At 36.7% G+C, this 14555-nt stretch overlaps 1 protein-coding gene across 1 annotated transcript in view; it reads left to right on the plus strand.

Moving 5' to 3' along the window:
- The window catches only part of SEC23A (SEC23 homolog A, COPII coat complex component), a 1400163-nt gene that overhangs the window by 193156 nt on the left and 1192452 nt on the right, over positions 1 to 14555 (plus strand). The window contains exon 2 of the mRNA XM_044074240.1: positions 11689 to 11926. Within this exon, the coding sequence (XP_043930175.1) occupies positions 11706 to 11926 (221 nt within the window). The 5' untranslated portion in view covers positions 11689 to 11705. The remainder of the gene's footprint in view (positions 1 to 11688; positions 11927 to 14555) is intronic.

A 14555-nucleotide genomic window follows, 5' to 3' on the forward strand; every position in this document is an offset into this window, starting at 1 on the left:
AACCAGAGCAGCAGTCACTTCAGCAGCCTTCCTCAGAGGAGTACCAACCAAAGACATTTTAGAGGCTGCAACTTGGAGTTCAGTGCACACTTTTACCAAGCACTACCACTTACCTCTATACTCTAAATCCAGAGCAGGCTTTGCCACTGCAGTTCTGCAGGGCCTTATAGCCTCTCCTAATCCTATTTAGACCCAGCCACACAACCTCAGCTTTGGGATTCAACCCAAGTGTAATGACTGCAACAGTGAAACACGATGAACATAGTACAGTTGTGTACCTACCATAAATGTAGATGTTCGAGTGTATTCAATGTTGCAGTCCAGGTTACCCACCCACCACCCCCCCCTTTTCTTTGCTGGGACTTATCTGTACTTCTCTATCCTATACATCCTATGTGGTGTATTTGCTTGTAGATGAAGGAAATGTTTATTTTTGTGCATGCATACTTATTGGCATAATTTTCAGCCTACCAATTTGGGGACACCTGACATCTGGGGCAAGAAAAACTGAAGAAAATGGTGTCAGCTGCATCTTTTATACCCCTGGCGCACTGACATCAGGGAAGAGGCAACAGCAACCGACGCTGGACCTAGACTTTGGAATTCAGGCCGACTGTGGGTAGCCTGCCAGCAGGATAACCCAAGTGTAATGACTGCAACAGTGAATACACTGTTATTGTAGGTACACAACTGTACTTTTCAGAGAAAAGTGAAAAAGCATGATGATGAAATGAGGAGAGGGGTTCAAGAAGTAAAGAGAGTAGGATTGTGGATGTTGCCAAAGTGGGTCATCTGTTTCCATTTCTTCCTGTCCTCTGCATCTTGCTCTGTCACACCAACCATCTGCATGTCCTATCTCACTCCATCCATAAACCTTATCTTAGGCCTTCCTCTTTTCCTCTTACCTGGCAGCTTCATCCTTAGCATCCTTTTCCCAATATACCCGGCATCCCACCTCAGCACATGTCCAAACCAATGCAATCTCAACTCTGGTTTTGTCTCTAAACCATCCAACCTGGGTTGACCCTCTAGTATACTTATTCCTAATCTTGTCTATCCTCGTCACACCCAGTGCAAATCTTAACATCTTTAACTCTGCCACTTCCAGCTCTGACTCCTGCCTTTTTGTCAGTGCCACTGTCTCCAACCCATATAACATAGCTGGTCTCACTACCCTCTTGTAGACCTTCCCTTTCACTCTTACTGGTTCGCGTCTGTCACAAATCACTCCTGACACTCTTCTCTAACCACTCCACCCTGCCTCTACTGTCTTCTTCACCTCTATTCCACACTCACTATTACTCTGAACTGTTGATCCCAAGCATTTAAACTCATCCACCTTCACCAACTCTACTCTCTGCATCCTCACCATTCCTCTATCCTCCCTCTGATTCACACATATATATTCTGTCTTAGTCCTGCTGACCTTCATTCCTCTCCTCTCTAGAGGATATTTCCACCTCTCCAGGGTCTCCTCGACCTGTTCCCTACTCTCACTACATATCACAGTGTCATTTGCAAACATCATAGTCCACGGGGACTCCTGTCTGATCTCATCTGGCAACCTGTCCATCACCACTGCAAATAAGAAAGGGCTTAGAGCTGATCCTTGATGTAATCCCACCTCCACCTTAAACTCATCTGTTACTCCGCTGACACACTACCCTTGTACATCTCCTGTACCACTCTTACATACTTCTCTGCCACTCCCGACTTCCTCATACAATACCACAACTTCCCTCTAGGCACCCTGTCATATGCTTTCTCTAAGTCCACAAAGACACAGTGCATCTCCTTCTGACCTTCTCTGTACTTCTCCATCAACACTCTCAGAGCAAACATCACATCTGTAGTGCTCTTTCCTAGCATGAAACCATACTGCTGATCACTAATCATCACCTCCCTTCTTAACATAGTTGCTACTACTCTTTCCTATAATTTCATGCTGTGACTGATCAGTTTTATCCCTCTGTAGTTACTACAGCTCTGCACATCAACCTTGAGGAGAGTAATAGCCATATAAAATATATTTATAAAGTAGCAGAGTGTATTCTAAGAATTAAGCTAATGCAGGAATGGAGAAGGGAGATTTTTACTAATAGGGATGACTCCAAGTAGGATAATAGAAGATAGGTAAGTTGAGGCTAGAATTTATTGGAAAATTAGCAGTGGAACCAGAGTATTTGCAGCAGATGACTATTTGTGATTGTGTTCCATTTTATGCATTTTTGCAGATTTGTTTTCAAATGTCACTTAAAATGCTTTATTTTGTCACAACTCCTACAGAACTGCCCAAATGCAGGACAATTTAATTGCTCATGCTTACAGCTTAAAATTGTATAGACTTTACAAAGAGTAACAACTTAATTCCAGCTCTCCCAGTGTAAACACAGACTCTTTTCTGAATTTCTGTTAACTTATCTTTTTGGGTAAATTTCAGTAACTGCCTAGTAAGTGCACTGCCTGGACGCCAGTAAAAAAAAAAAGAAATTCAGAGAACCTAAAAGAAAGTCAAATCACAAAAGTTGAGGGGGAAAACACCAACTAGGAAGACTTCTGCAGTGGTTCAGCAAAAAGACATGGATTCCAGTAATCCATAAGAAAAAATAAGTCAAATGTACTCAGAGCTGATCACAATAAATGAAACGTTGAAGGAGTATATCAACTCAAATAATAAAAGACTGGAAAAAATGGAAGAAGCTTTAAACAGTTATTCAGATGAGGTGATAAAACTGCAAAAATCAGAAGTCAGAGTGAAGAAAAAGATGGCTGAGTATGAGACTGCTCAAGAAGAGATGTTTCAAAAAATAATAGAGTTGGAGGACTGAGCACATAGGGAAAACCTGAGATTTTTCTGCTGTGCCAGAGGAGCCGGAAGGAACAGACTGTATTAATTTTATGAAAGCACAAATTAGCAACTGGACTGGTGTCCCACAGCAGGAGATGTTTATGGAAAGGGCACATATTCTCCAAACCCGGCCATGAGAAAGGAGACTAGGCCTTTAATAATAATGATCCATTCCTTCAGCAGAAAGAGTTGATTTTGACAAAACTGTGGCAGAAGGACAAAGTGCTAAAAGTGGGAGACCGTGTTGTGTTTGTGGAAAAGAATTACTCCCTGTACACCAGACAGAAGAGTAATACATTTATTCCAGTCATTGGGGAATGTTGAAAATCAGGCATGAAGTTCAAGCTGCTGTATCCAGCTACTTTTAGAATGTTCTTTGCTGGAGGGTCAGGCATTTTTGATGCAGAACATGCTAAAGAGGAAACACAAAATTTGTAAAACAAATAGTGAGCTGTCAGGCAGGAGTTGTTTCTGTTTTTGTTCTGGTAATGAAGCCCATAGAGAAACTCTGTCAGTGAAACCTTTTCCAATATTTCAAAAGAAAATGTGTGTGTGTGAGAGAGAGAGAAAGAGAAAAGCCCAAGCGTTGACTAGAAGAACAAGGAATATATTGGAAATGAAGCAAAGACTAGATTTGGGAGCTGGAGATCAACAGGAAGAAACCAGTAATTCAGAAATTAACAAATGTAGGAGTACAAACAATCATATTTGTGAAGCATGCCAGAACAAGAAAACTGGAAATATTGGACTACTTTATTTTTGCTAAACTTGTAGGGGACTCTAAAGCATATGCCTTACTTCATGTCATTAATGTTTGGAAGAATATTAGGAGGGGGAAAAGAGAAAGGAAAGACTTGAGAACAACTTTTTGTTTTACTTACAGTTATCAGTAGTAATTTTATAATGCATGACATAACCTGCATGCTGTAAAGTAAAGCTTTTTCAGTAATTTCCAAGTGTAATAGGGATATTAAAGTAAACAGTTCCCCTGTTTTTTCCCAGGTCTATATTACATTGTTGAACTCTTAAAAAAGCGAACGATGATTAATCAATCCCATGTAAGCGAAAGCTTATAATGTCGAAACCTCAGAACAGCGATTTTTTTTTCCAAGGGAAAAAAAAATTGCTGTTCTAAAAAAAAAAAAAAAACTTTACATAAAGTGGGGGGCTTTGCCCCCACACCCCCTACTTAAATATACCAACTCTGAGATCGCACTACAGTGCTGAAAATGGCAAAGTAACAGAAGCGATTTGCTTAAAAGTAGCTTCACTATTTTGCCTTTTCGTTCTTTTATGTTCGATCAAGATGCATTAGACAGAATGCGTCTTCGATCACGTAATCGGAACCCTTTTTTTCCTTTCTTTCACCTTGCTATGTTTTAAGAAACTTGGTTACTGCAATGTAAAAAGAGAAGAAAAGTCTGGACAAAAGAGCATGATGCAAGAAATATTGAAATGCTTTTTCTTACTGTGCATAGGGGAGTGACTGGATTAAGACACTTGGCTTGATCTACTAACACATTTTAAGGGAAAGCAGAAAAGCAGATAAAAAAGAACACTGAATATAATAAATTAGGCAAAACTGTGGCAAAGGACAAAGTATAAAAAGTGGGAGATAGTCGTGATTGTGGAAAATGATTACTCTCTGTGCACCAGGCAGAAGAGGAAAGTAGAGGCAACTGTGCATCTGGTTCTTATGTCTCTATGGAGATGATGTGATAAGAGGCAATGAAAACAAAATTTCTTTTTTTCAAATGGCTTTATTTTAATGGCCAAGTTATGCTTTTTTGAAAGCATTCAAGTGTTTTTGTAATCTGGGAGAGGAATAAAAATAATATAGCAATTAGTGGAAGTGAGAAGCACAGGATGTACCATGCATGTCAGCATGGCTAACCTTCCTTCTAGATTAATTCAAGTCTATGAATATGGCTGTCAGTCTGGGATGATTGCTTCTATTAGGAGGGTTAAACTTTTAATATTTGAAGCTGTACATAGTTTTATGTGTTAGTGTTCTTGGGGATATGTTTTTGTTTTATTGATAGCCTTCAAACAAAAAAAGTTTTGTAAGATGTGACATGGGTCCAAATGGATATGACAAGAAACAACTGTATTAAAGATAAACCTGCCAAACAGTGCATGCATGTAACGCAAAAGCCGAAACTAGACATTTAAAAAACAGTTGTTACACATAACTGGGTAGAAGTAGCTTGAAAACAGAATAACAACAGTCTTTGTATTATCTTTAAATGTGAATGGTCTCACAGATACAGACAGAAAAGAAAGAGTAGTGAACTATATTAAAAAAAATGCAGAGTGCGAATAGCTATGCCAGAAGAGACACATTTGGAAAGAACTGTGAGTGTGAAGTTGATAAATTAAAAAGGGTTTTCAGGATGATTATTCAGTGGAATATCTGGGACAAAGGAAAAGATGAGTACTTATATTAATTGCAAGAGTAGCTCCAGTAGTCATAGAAGAGGAGAAAAAAAGATAATGGTAGATTTACAGTACCAAGGTGCTGCTGGCAAGGGAGGGGGATTACACTAGCATGTATTTATATTCCACCTAAAAACTGCTATAGTAGAGCTTAAGAAAATACTGGGAGAAGTCTGGTGTCATTAGGGAATATTACTTATAGTTTGGGACTGGAATTTGATTTGCAGCCATGAACATGTGTCTGGGGGACCGACAAGGGAAAATATAACAAAAGAGAGTACATTTTTGAAGACCTTTATGAAAATATTTCACTTGAAAGATTTGAATTTACATATTTCCCAAGTAAAAAAATAGGGCTAGGCTAGACAGAAATTATATTTCACAGGAACATATGCATTTATTTAAAAGTTTTGATACGCATCCAATAACCATTTCAGATCACATGTCAGTAATAGCTAAAATAAAGATGCAGGGTAAAGAAATAAAAATTAGATACTGGCACTTTCCCCCTATCTGTTAAAATAGAGGAATTTAAGAAATGGTAGTGGAAATTACTTGGGAGTTACTAGGGAAGATAGAAATTTCTTCTGAAACTATAGCTAGGGAGTGGGATAAAATTAAAGTTGAGTTTAAAAATAGGGTGGAAATAATAAAAGAAAAAGAGAGATGCTTATGTAACAAGAATTATTTATAGGGACTGGCAAAGGTTAAAGTATTCCAGAATAGGGGGAATCTCACAGAGCAAGAAGAGGAGCAATTGCAGAATGCTGAACAGAAAATAGGGGATTACCTTAATAGTATACATGAATTTAAAAAACGTCCGTTGAGCAACTTTTTTTTTTTATAATAACTCCATATCACAAAAACTTGTAAGACAACGACTCAGGCAGCAGAAAGTAGAAAGGATTGTCTCCAGACTTAGGGAGCCTAAAAGAAGGAAGATAACCAGAGATCCTTTAGAGGTTCTAGAAATATTTTGGAATTTTTTTACAAATCTGTATGAAGGAGAGAAATACGGAAATCAAGAAAAGGTATAAATGGAAATGTTTATGGAAGAATTAAATATGCCACGGTTAGAGATAGATGAGGCTTAATTAACAACAGCTAGGATAGGATGAGATGCGATAAAAATGGTGATGTATAACCAATCTACAGGAAATTCCCCAGGCATAGATGGGTATTCCTGCAGAAATCTGGAAGCTAGAAGGGAAGAAACAGAAAGATCTGGAAGGTTTTGTTCGGTATTTTAAAAGGCGCAACAACATCCTGGAAGAAAGCGGGTGGTGGCTGTAGTACTAAAGTTGGTAAACACCCATCAGCTCCAGCTTCATATAGGTCCATTTCAGTTCTAAACCTTGATTATAAAGTGTTTGTCTATAATGATAAAAGAATGGCAAAGGATTATGCCAAAACTGAAAGCTGTGGATCAGTGTGGTTTTGTGGAGAGGAAGCAAACATTTGACAACATTAATAGAACAATGATGAGCCAGAGGGAAGCCGAATGCAAGAAAATACTACTGTTGTTGGTGGGTCTTGATGCAAAGAAAGCATTAGAGATAGTAAGCTGGGATTTTATGAGTAGGGAAATGGAAGCATTTGCATTCCCTGATAAAATTCTAAGGTTGATTAGGAGGATATATGCGGGATCGGAGATGAAAATTAAAGTGGGTGGGTTATTCTGTGGTAAGTTCTGTTTGAGCATTGGAACCAGGCAGGGGTGACCTCTGCCCCCTTTGTTGTTTGCGTTATATTTAGAACCATTGGCAAAGAAAAGAAGGGACACAGAAATTCAAGGATATAATTGGTATGGTATTGGTCAGGCATATATTTATCAACCAAAAGAGAGCTAATAAAGAGCTAAGGGTTTTTTCTGTGAGGGAAGACTGCAAGAGTCAAGTAGGATAGTAGGATAAGCTGATCCTTCCAATAGAACAACGTGGTTTGGAATTACCTGATTTGAAGGGGTATTTCAAAGGTACACAGTTAAGACTACGGTAAGTAGCACAAGCAGAAAGCTATAATTCAAAGTGGAAAGAGATGATGATGAAACCAGGAGGGGGCTCAACACACAAGGAGAGACTGGGCTTTTGGATGCAGATCCTTAAGGAGAATAGCAATAACCATACAGAATATTATATTTATAAAGTAGAAGAAAGTATTCAAAGAACTAAGCCAACACATACTGGAGAAAGGAGAGTCTTGATAGGGATGACTGCAATTGAAAACTGGCAAAGGAACCAAGGTATTGAGAGCAAATAATTTGAGTGGGAAAGGTAATAGAATGAGAAGAGGCCAATAATTTATTTGGACCGCAGGCTACAGATCTCCTTTCATATCAAAGATTGATATCAGAGTATAGGCAAAGACAAAGGAATAGGTGTATCCTAAGCAAAAGACCAGCACTTATAGAGATTTTGGTAGAATCTAGAACAGAAGGTGCTGTTAAAATGGTAATTGGTAGAGCAAAAGAATCAATCAGAGGAGGTTAGAAAGGATTGGAAAGAGATTGTATAAGCAATTCACAAATAAACAATGGTAGATATATGTATGACTACCAAATATGCAACAAAGTATAGAAGATTTAGGATCTTTGGAAGTGTTTACATGGGTATTTTTGTACCGCACATAGGCTCCAAAGAAGTTTTGCTCTGGTAGATAGTAAATGTTGAAGGTGTGATGGGGAAGAAAAAAAATAATCGGGAACATATTTATTGTGAGTGTAATGATTTGGCAGATTTAAAAAATTTCCTGCAGACTACTCTGTCAGAAATACTGGGTGGGCAAATGAGTATAAGTAAGAAAACTATTTTTGAGCTACGACGCAGAATCGGAATTGCCTAGACATAGTAAGTCCTTGCTGAGTCAGTTATGATGCCTGCCAAAAATGTCATTACTGGAAGGTGGAAATCAAAAACTAAACCAACTGTACTAGAAGTAGTGAATATAGTAACAGAGTTAAAACAACTGGAAAAGGTATCTTTAGAGAAGGGTAAGAGCAAATTACATAGACAAAATGGTCATTGTGGGAGCAATGCATGCAGAATAATGTTTTAGGAGGAGAAATGAGTTTTAAAAGAAGGCAGGATTTAAATGAGTTATGTAATGTTTGAATGACAATGATTGGATAGATTATAGGTGATGTATGTAATATTTGCTGCTGAAAATGTCTTGTTTTGTTTTCATTTGTATAAATGTATGGTTGTCTGTGTCATAAGTGATAATTTAATAAAGATTTCTTTTTTAATAAAAACTACATTGTACAGACTTCATTAGTGATGAACTTTTCATGTCTCCTAATAAATTTCATGACTCATTTTCATTTTATTTTGATGTTTTTCTTGTTTCTAGTCTCACATGCAGTTTAACACTCATAACCCCTTGGTTACTTTTTTATCTGATCTCCAATGCTAGCTTTATCATATTGAAAGTCATAGGGGAGCTGGAGTGTATCCCATCATGCAAGGGATATAAGGTAAACCAATTAATCTTTGACAGGATGTCAGTCATTCACAAGGTTCTGTCACTCACTGCATACCTGCTAGCACTTTTGAGACTTGCCAGTTTACTTTATGGCATGTTTTGTTGTGATTGGGATTAAGGTAGGACTCTTGGTAAAGAAAAAAAACAAGACAGGCATAGAGAAGACATGGAGGCTGTGCAAAGAGGCACTTTAATTGTAAACAGGGCTAGAGAACCAAGAGCTGTGAGACACAAGGCTAACTGGTACACTCTTACATTACTCTTCTACCTGCATGTTTTGCTTTAGGTAACATTAAATCCACTGCTTGCAGCAGTCTGCCTCTCATCTGATAATTTTTTATATCACACATTTCCTTCTTTGTGACCCTGATTAATCATGTAATTCACTGAACTAAAACTATATGATTCAGTTCTATAATTTAGCAATATAAGCACCATTATTTTCTCTGAGACTTTGGTTTAAAAGAAATGACTGTTACATGGTAGTTTTGTTTTTTGCTCTCTATTACAGTAGTTCTGAAACTTCAGGCTGATTGCATTACTCTTTTCCCTCCCTTTTTCTAAAATCAAATGTATTTTGAGTGCTGCTTCCCCTTTAACACACACATATATAACACACTGTGCTTTCTCAGGATTTTTAGATATTATGTTCATAAATGAGAATAAATCTGAGTTTCCATTTCAGACATATTTCTCTAAAAAAGAGAAACTTGCTAGAAGTTAGTGTTTCATCCTGTCTCATATGGAAATAAAACGTCCTGCCTCATGTCTTGTATCCCCTAACATTTGGGCTCTTAATATTAAGAAGTAACAGATGGACATTATTAGAAATGGTTTACTATCAAAATGTCGATCACCCCTTGCCGACACCACTAACGCGAACTCCGAACTGCGACTGTTGATAATGTCGTACACCGATATTCCAAAATGCAAAATCTTGCCCCCCTTTTGACCCATGGTAGCACTTGTTTTGTGGTGTGGAGCGGTCGGAAATGTCGACGTTCGGTGTTTTTTCGCTATTTTGAGGAATCGGCATTACGGCTTTCGCATAAAGGAGTCGAAAGTATGTACATTCGACAATGGGTGATCAACATTCTGATAGTAAACCATTAGAAATACATAATCTATATGTTACATGATATTTCTCTGGGGACGTGCAGTTTTACTCTTGTTAGGAGTAAGCTTTGTTTTGGGGCTTTTAGCTAGTCTGAGACTTTTCAAATGGCATGACTGATGCACGTGGAAAAGTTCATTAAGGGATATGTTGCCCAAGGATGTGCTTACTCTTTATTAACATCTTATGTCTGTTTTTGGGTAAAGTTACTTTGTATTGCTGCTATGTGCTACTTTATTAATTTCTTTGGGGAGAGATTTCAGCAAGAGAAAAGTGAATGTTGACCATTCATCAGTTTTGGGCCACAAAGAAGAGTTTACTTGAATGGTTTAAGAAATCATCTTTCATGATGATGATGAGGAAGTAGAACATCGTTTGTTCTTTGATATTGAAGGCAGATGTGCTTTTTGCAGTGTACCTGATGACTTCTAATGTTTACTCGAGTGTTCTTCACTAGCTAACTTGTGCCATTTCTGGGTTCAGAGGGTCTGTGCATGTCTGACTAATTCATCACCCTGTAATGGTCTTCTGTTACCCTTCTGTATTCTGGAATGACTGACAGAGGTTCTTGTTTTAGAGAGGCTGGTGGCCATACTGATGAAATCTTAGAAATTTTCTTTGCTGTTTGAATATTTGCATTACCATTTGAAAACATTCAGACATATGTTACGTCAGTGACCCATGTGCTTGTCGGTCAAGTTCCATTTCCAGTCTTTTATTGGAGTTTCATTTATGCAGTTGGCTTAACATTAAATGTATGTACTTTATCCTCCTTGAGAGGCTGCTGTTTTCCAAAAATGAAAGCATTTGGGGATAAGCCTGGGGCTAAAGGACAGGCAAGAAGGTGTTTCGTTTTCTTTGTGTTTCCCCATTTTTCCTACCGAGGAGGTTTTTCTACTTCTGATAATGAGTAAAATGTTCTGTTTTTTTTCTCGCAACGCAGAATTCTAACAATTTTTGGTGTCTTATGTTGCTGGCCTTTTATAGTAATGCACAGTTTACAGTTAACCTAAACTGAAAGACATTTGAGTGGTTTGAAGTGCTAGCTTTTGGCTCGTCACTGATGTGTTCAGTACTTAATACTGACTCTAATGTCAGGCAACTTGGGGAAGAGAACATTTTTGTTTTGTTTTGTAACTGAATTTGTAGTGTCTCAGAGTGGATATATAAAATTTGAGGGTATTGGGGAGGTGGAGTCTCAGCTTTACTGCAGTCACTTTGATGAGCAGTATTAACTTAACCTCTGTATTTTATTGTAAACCCATCTTTAAGCTGTAACATAGCTCGAAATATTTTTTTTAAATTATTGACACTTTTTAAACTTTGCTGAAAGTAGTAATTTTCATTAGGAGAAAAAGTGTTATGCAGCCAGCAGTTTTGAAGTGAGAACTGAGAAGGGGTAAGATATATATCTTATGCAGGTGTGCAAACCAGCCAGTGACAGTGATGTACTAGTACAAAACACCTTATCCTAGTGGGAGAGATGTACTGATAGAAAGCTAGGGGGGAAAAAAACAAAAAACTAACAGCTGATGAAATGAATTGAACTCCCTGCTGGCAAAGTGTTGCAGTACTGGGAAGTCTTTCATGAATACTGTTCTGTAGCATTTCCTAGAGTGACTATATTGCCTAAATGTAGTGTAGCTTGAGATATGCTTGTCACTTTGTGGACTAATGGGTAAGAGATTGGTCATTGTGGAGCACCAAACTTGTAGCTCTTCTTCTGATACATTCATTTAGCTGGATTACTAAAATCTCATTACAGTATTTATAACACTGCAAATAATTATTTTGTTCATTTTTTACACAGTTGGAGAGGAAGCCATTATGACAACTTTTTTGGAATTCATCCAGCAAAATGAAGATAGGGATGGAGTTCGCTTCACTTGGAATGTGTGGCCTTCAAGTCGTTTGGAGGCTACTAGAATGGTTGCCCCTGTAGCTGCCTTGTTTACGCCAATCAAGGAGCGGCCTGACTTGCCACCTATCCAGTATGAGCCAGTGCTTTGCAGCCGAGCAACTTGTCGTGCTGTTTTGAATCCCTTGTGGTAAAGCCTTTTGATGTTTTTTTTCTCAAGTCCTGTTTAATTAAATACAAACGTAAGAAGCATGTATATTTTGCTACAGTTTCAGCTGTTGTATTTATTTACTTATTGATCTGTTCTGAGACTCATTTTAAACATAACCATGTTGGGCTTATTGCTGCAGTAAATAGCAGTGGCATTTGAAGGAAAGGAAATTACATAGAACAAATATGTCTTGCAGTGGTGTAGTCTGGTGCTCTTAGTATTGAATGCTCCAGAATACTAATGATAAAAGTAAAACATTCAAAACTGGCAGTGAACTGGGACTTGCCCAAAATGTAAACCACACGTATATATTTACACAGCATGACAAGTACTTTGCCCCACCTATCTGTGAAATTGTAGGAGAAAATATAAATCTGTTTTGTTCCATTAAGGTAGTCTAGATGGTGTTTATTTTCATGAGATGCATGCAGTTGGACATTGAGTGTTAAATTTGACATATATTACAGGAGAAATTGAAAAGTTAGGGCACTGCATCTTTTCTGAAATCACACTGATCTTAACCAGATAAAGAGTAACGCTGGTATGTCCTAGTTGGTTTATTTTGTTTGCATTGGGAGATGTTTCACCCCCCCCCCATCCTTAAATGGTTATTAGGATGAAGTCACTCCAAGCTGAATAATATAATTTAGAACAACTCTTTGACCACAAGCATCTATTAGCACCATGTTTTGCTGTTAGTGGCTCTCCTGCACTGGGACTGCTGTACTTATCATTGTGCATTGAAATGGAGACTATGAGCTACTGGAGAGGCAACCACCAAACCACCAAACCAGTAAAACTCCACGACATCAAAAAACAAAACAATGCTTTTATTCCACAATTTACGTTTTTTTTCCCACGAAAACTTGGACTTCATCAGACAATCAGATAATTACTCTAATTACATCTTAAATAGGTCTAAAAACTAAAACAAAAAAAAAAAATAAAAAAAAATATAAAAAAACACACTAATCAGGCTCTCTAAAAGGCTCATGAATATTAATAAAACTAATATATATCACCACAAATATATCTAGTGAATAAATAAATATAAAAAAAACTGGGGATATATCCTAGTAGAGATTTTAAAAAACTTACAAATTATAGTATTTAATTCATATAACTTTCCTCCCAAGGCCACCTCTAATATCTCTTGACTTTGTCTAGTACAGAAGAAGAAGAAGAATTATAACTTTCTACATTCTTCTTTTTGTTATAATGCATTTGTATTATCCTTTTTTTTTTTTTCATATATATATGTGTCAGATATTCTTTTCTCTCAATTCTCTCCATTTTACCAACATAAAATGAATTACATTTATGATATAATGCAATATCCCTTACTTCTAATCCATCTGTAAATAAATTTCACCTTTGTTAATAGTATATTCACATTGGTTACAGCTTCCACATTTAAAAGTTCCTGTCTTTCTTTCCCTTCCCTTTGTGATGTATATTTTAATAACGGAACATTATTCCATTATTTTTGTTTATTTTTTTTTTTTTCATATACTAAGAGTTTTTTAAACACCCTTCGCATTAATTTTGTTACTTCATCTATGTCTGTGAATGACACAAATCTTTCCCATTCTGTTAGTAGCATTATATTCCAATATCAAAACTTGTTGATATTCACTATATTTTTATAATCTTTTCAAAGTAACTTTCAAGTGCAATATAGGTCTAAATTTATTGTCTCTACCTTTTCAACTTCCATCCTGATATTTTTAACAAAATTATTAGGGTATCCTTTATCCTTAAACATATTCTCAACATTCATTAACAAAATCTGAATCTAAACTACTGACAAATTGTCCTTTCACTATATTCCTTTTACAGTGTAATGGATGTGCACTGTTATAGTGGAGAAAGGAATTACAAAAGGTAGTTTTCCTGTAAATTCTAGTTTCAAAATTCTTATTCATCTTATATATTTCCAGATCCAAATATTGTAAAATGTCAGTTGAAGTCTTGTGGGATTAGTGGAGCTGTTGATATATTCGATAAATTCACTAAACGATGACAATATCGTCCAAGAATCATATAATGTCCAGCAGGTATTAAATTTAGAGTGCAGAATACATTTTTCCTCCCACTGTGCCAAAACTAAAAAAGCCATAAGGCAGAGACACACCCCATATTTGTTGTTGTATCACACATAAAAAATCAAAATCAAGAAATTGTATTTGAGGACCATATCCATAAGTTCCATAAACTTTTTCGTTGATGGGATAATTTCTTATCTTGAAAATAATTTAGTGACAAACATTAGATCATCAGAAAATAATTCAGGGTAATATCTTTAGTATGACCTTATTCTTACCAAAAATAATTGGTATTCTAGGTTTTGATACATACAGGAAGTCATAAGTTTTACTATCTGTGACATCTTCTTCATATAGCATATCTTTTAATATAAATTGACTTCAAAGTATTTCATTCATTTTACCTTCATAAATTATGTTCTCCATAATGACTACTCTCCTTATCTGGTTTCATAATTCTAACTTTTATTTTTCAACTTACTCAAAGTCTCATTCTCTGTTTTACTAAGATTACTTTTATATATCTTTTTCTGTTGTACATTTCTGACTTCTTTCTCATTGCG

This window comes from Protopterus annectens, chromosome 6.part0 (genome assembly GCF_019279795.1).
Source record: "Protopterus annectens isolate FY-2018-M chromosome 6.part0, PAN1.0, whole genome shotgun sequence".
Classification (NCBI taxonomy): Eukaryota; Metazoa; Chordata; order Ceratodontiformes; family Protopteridae; genus Protopterus; species Protopterus annectens.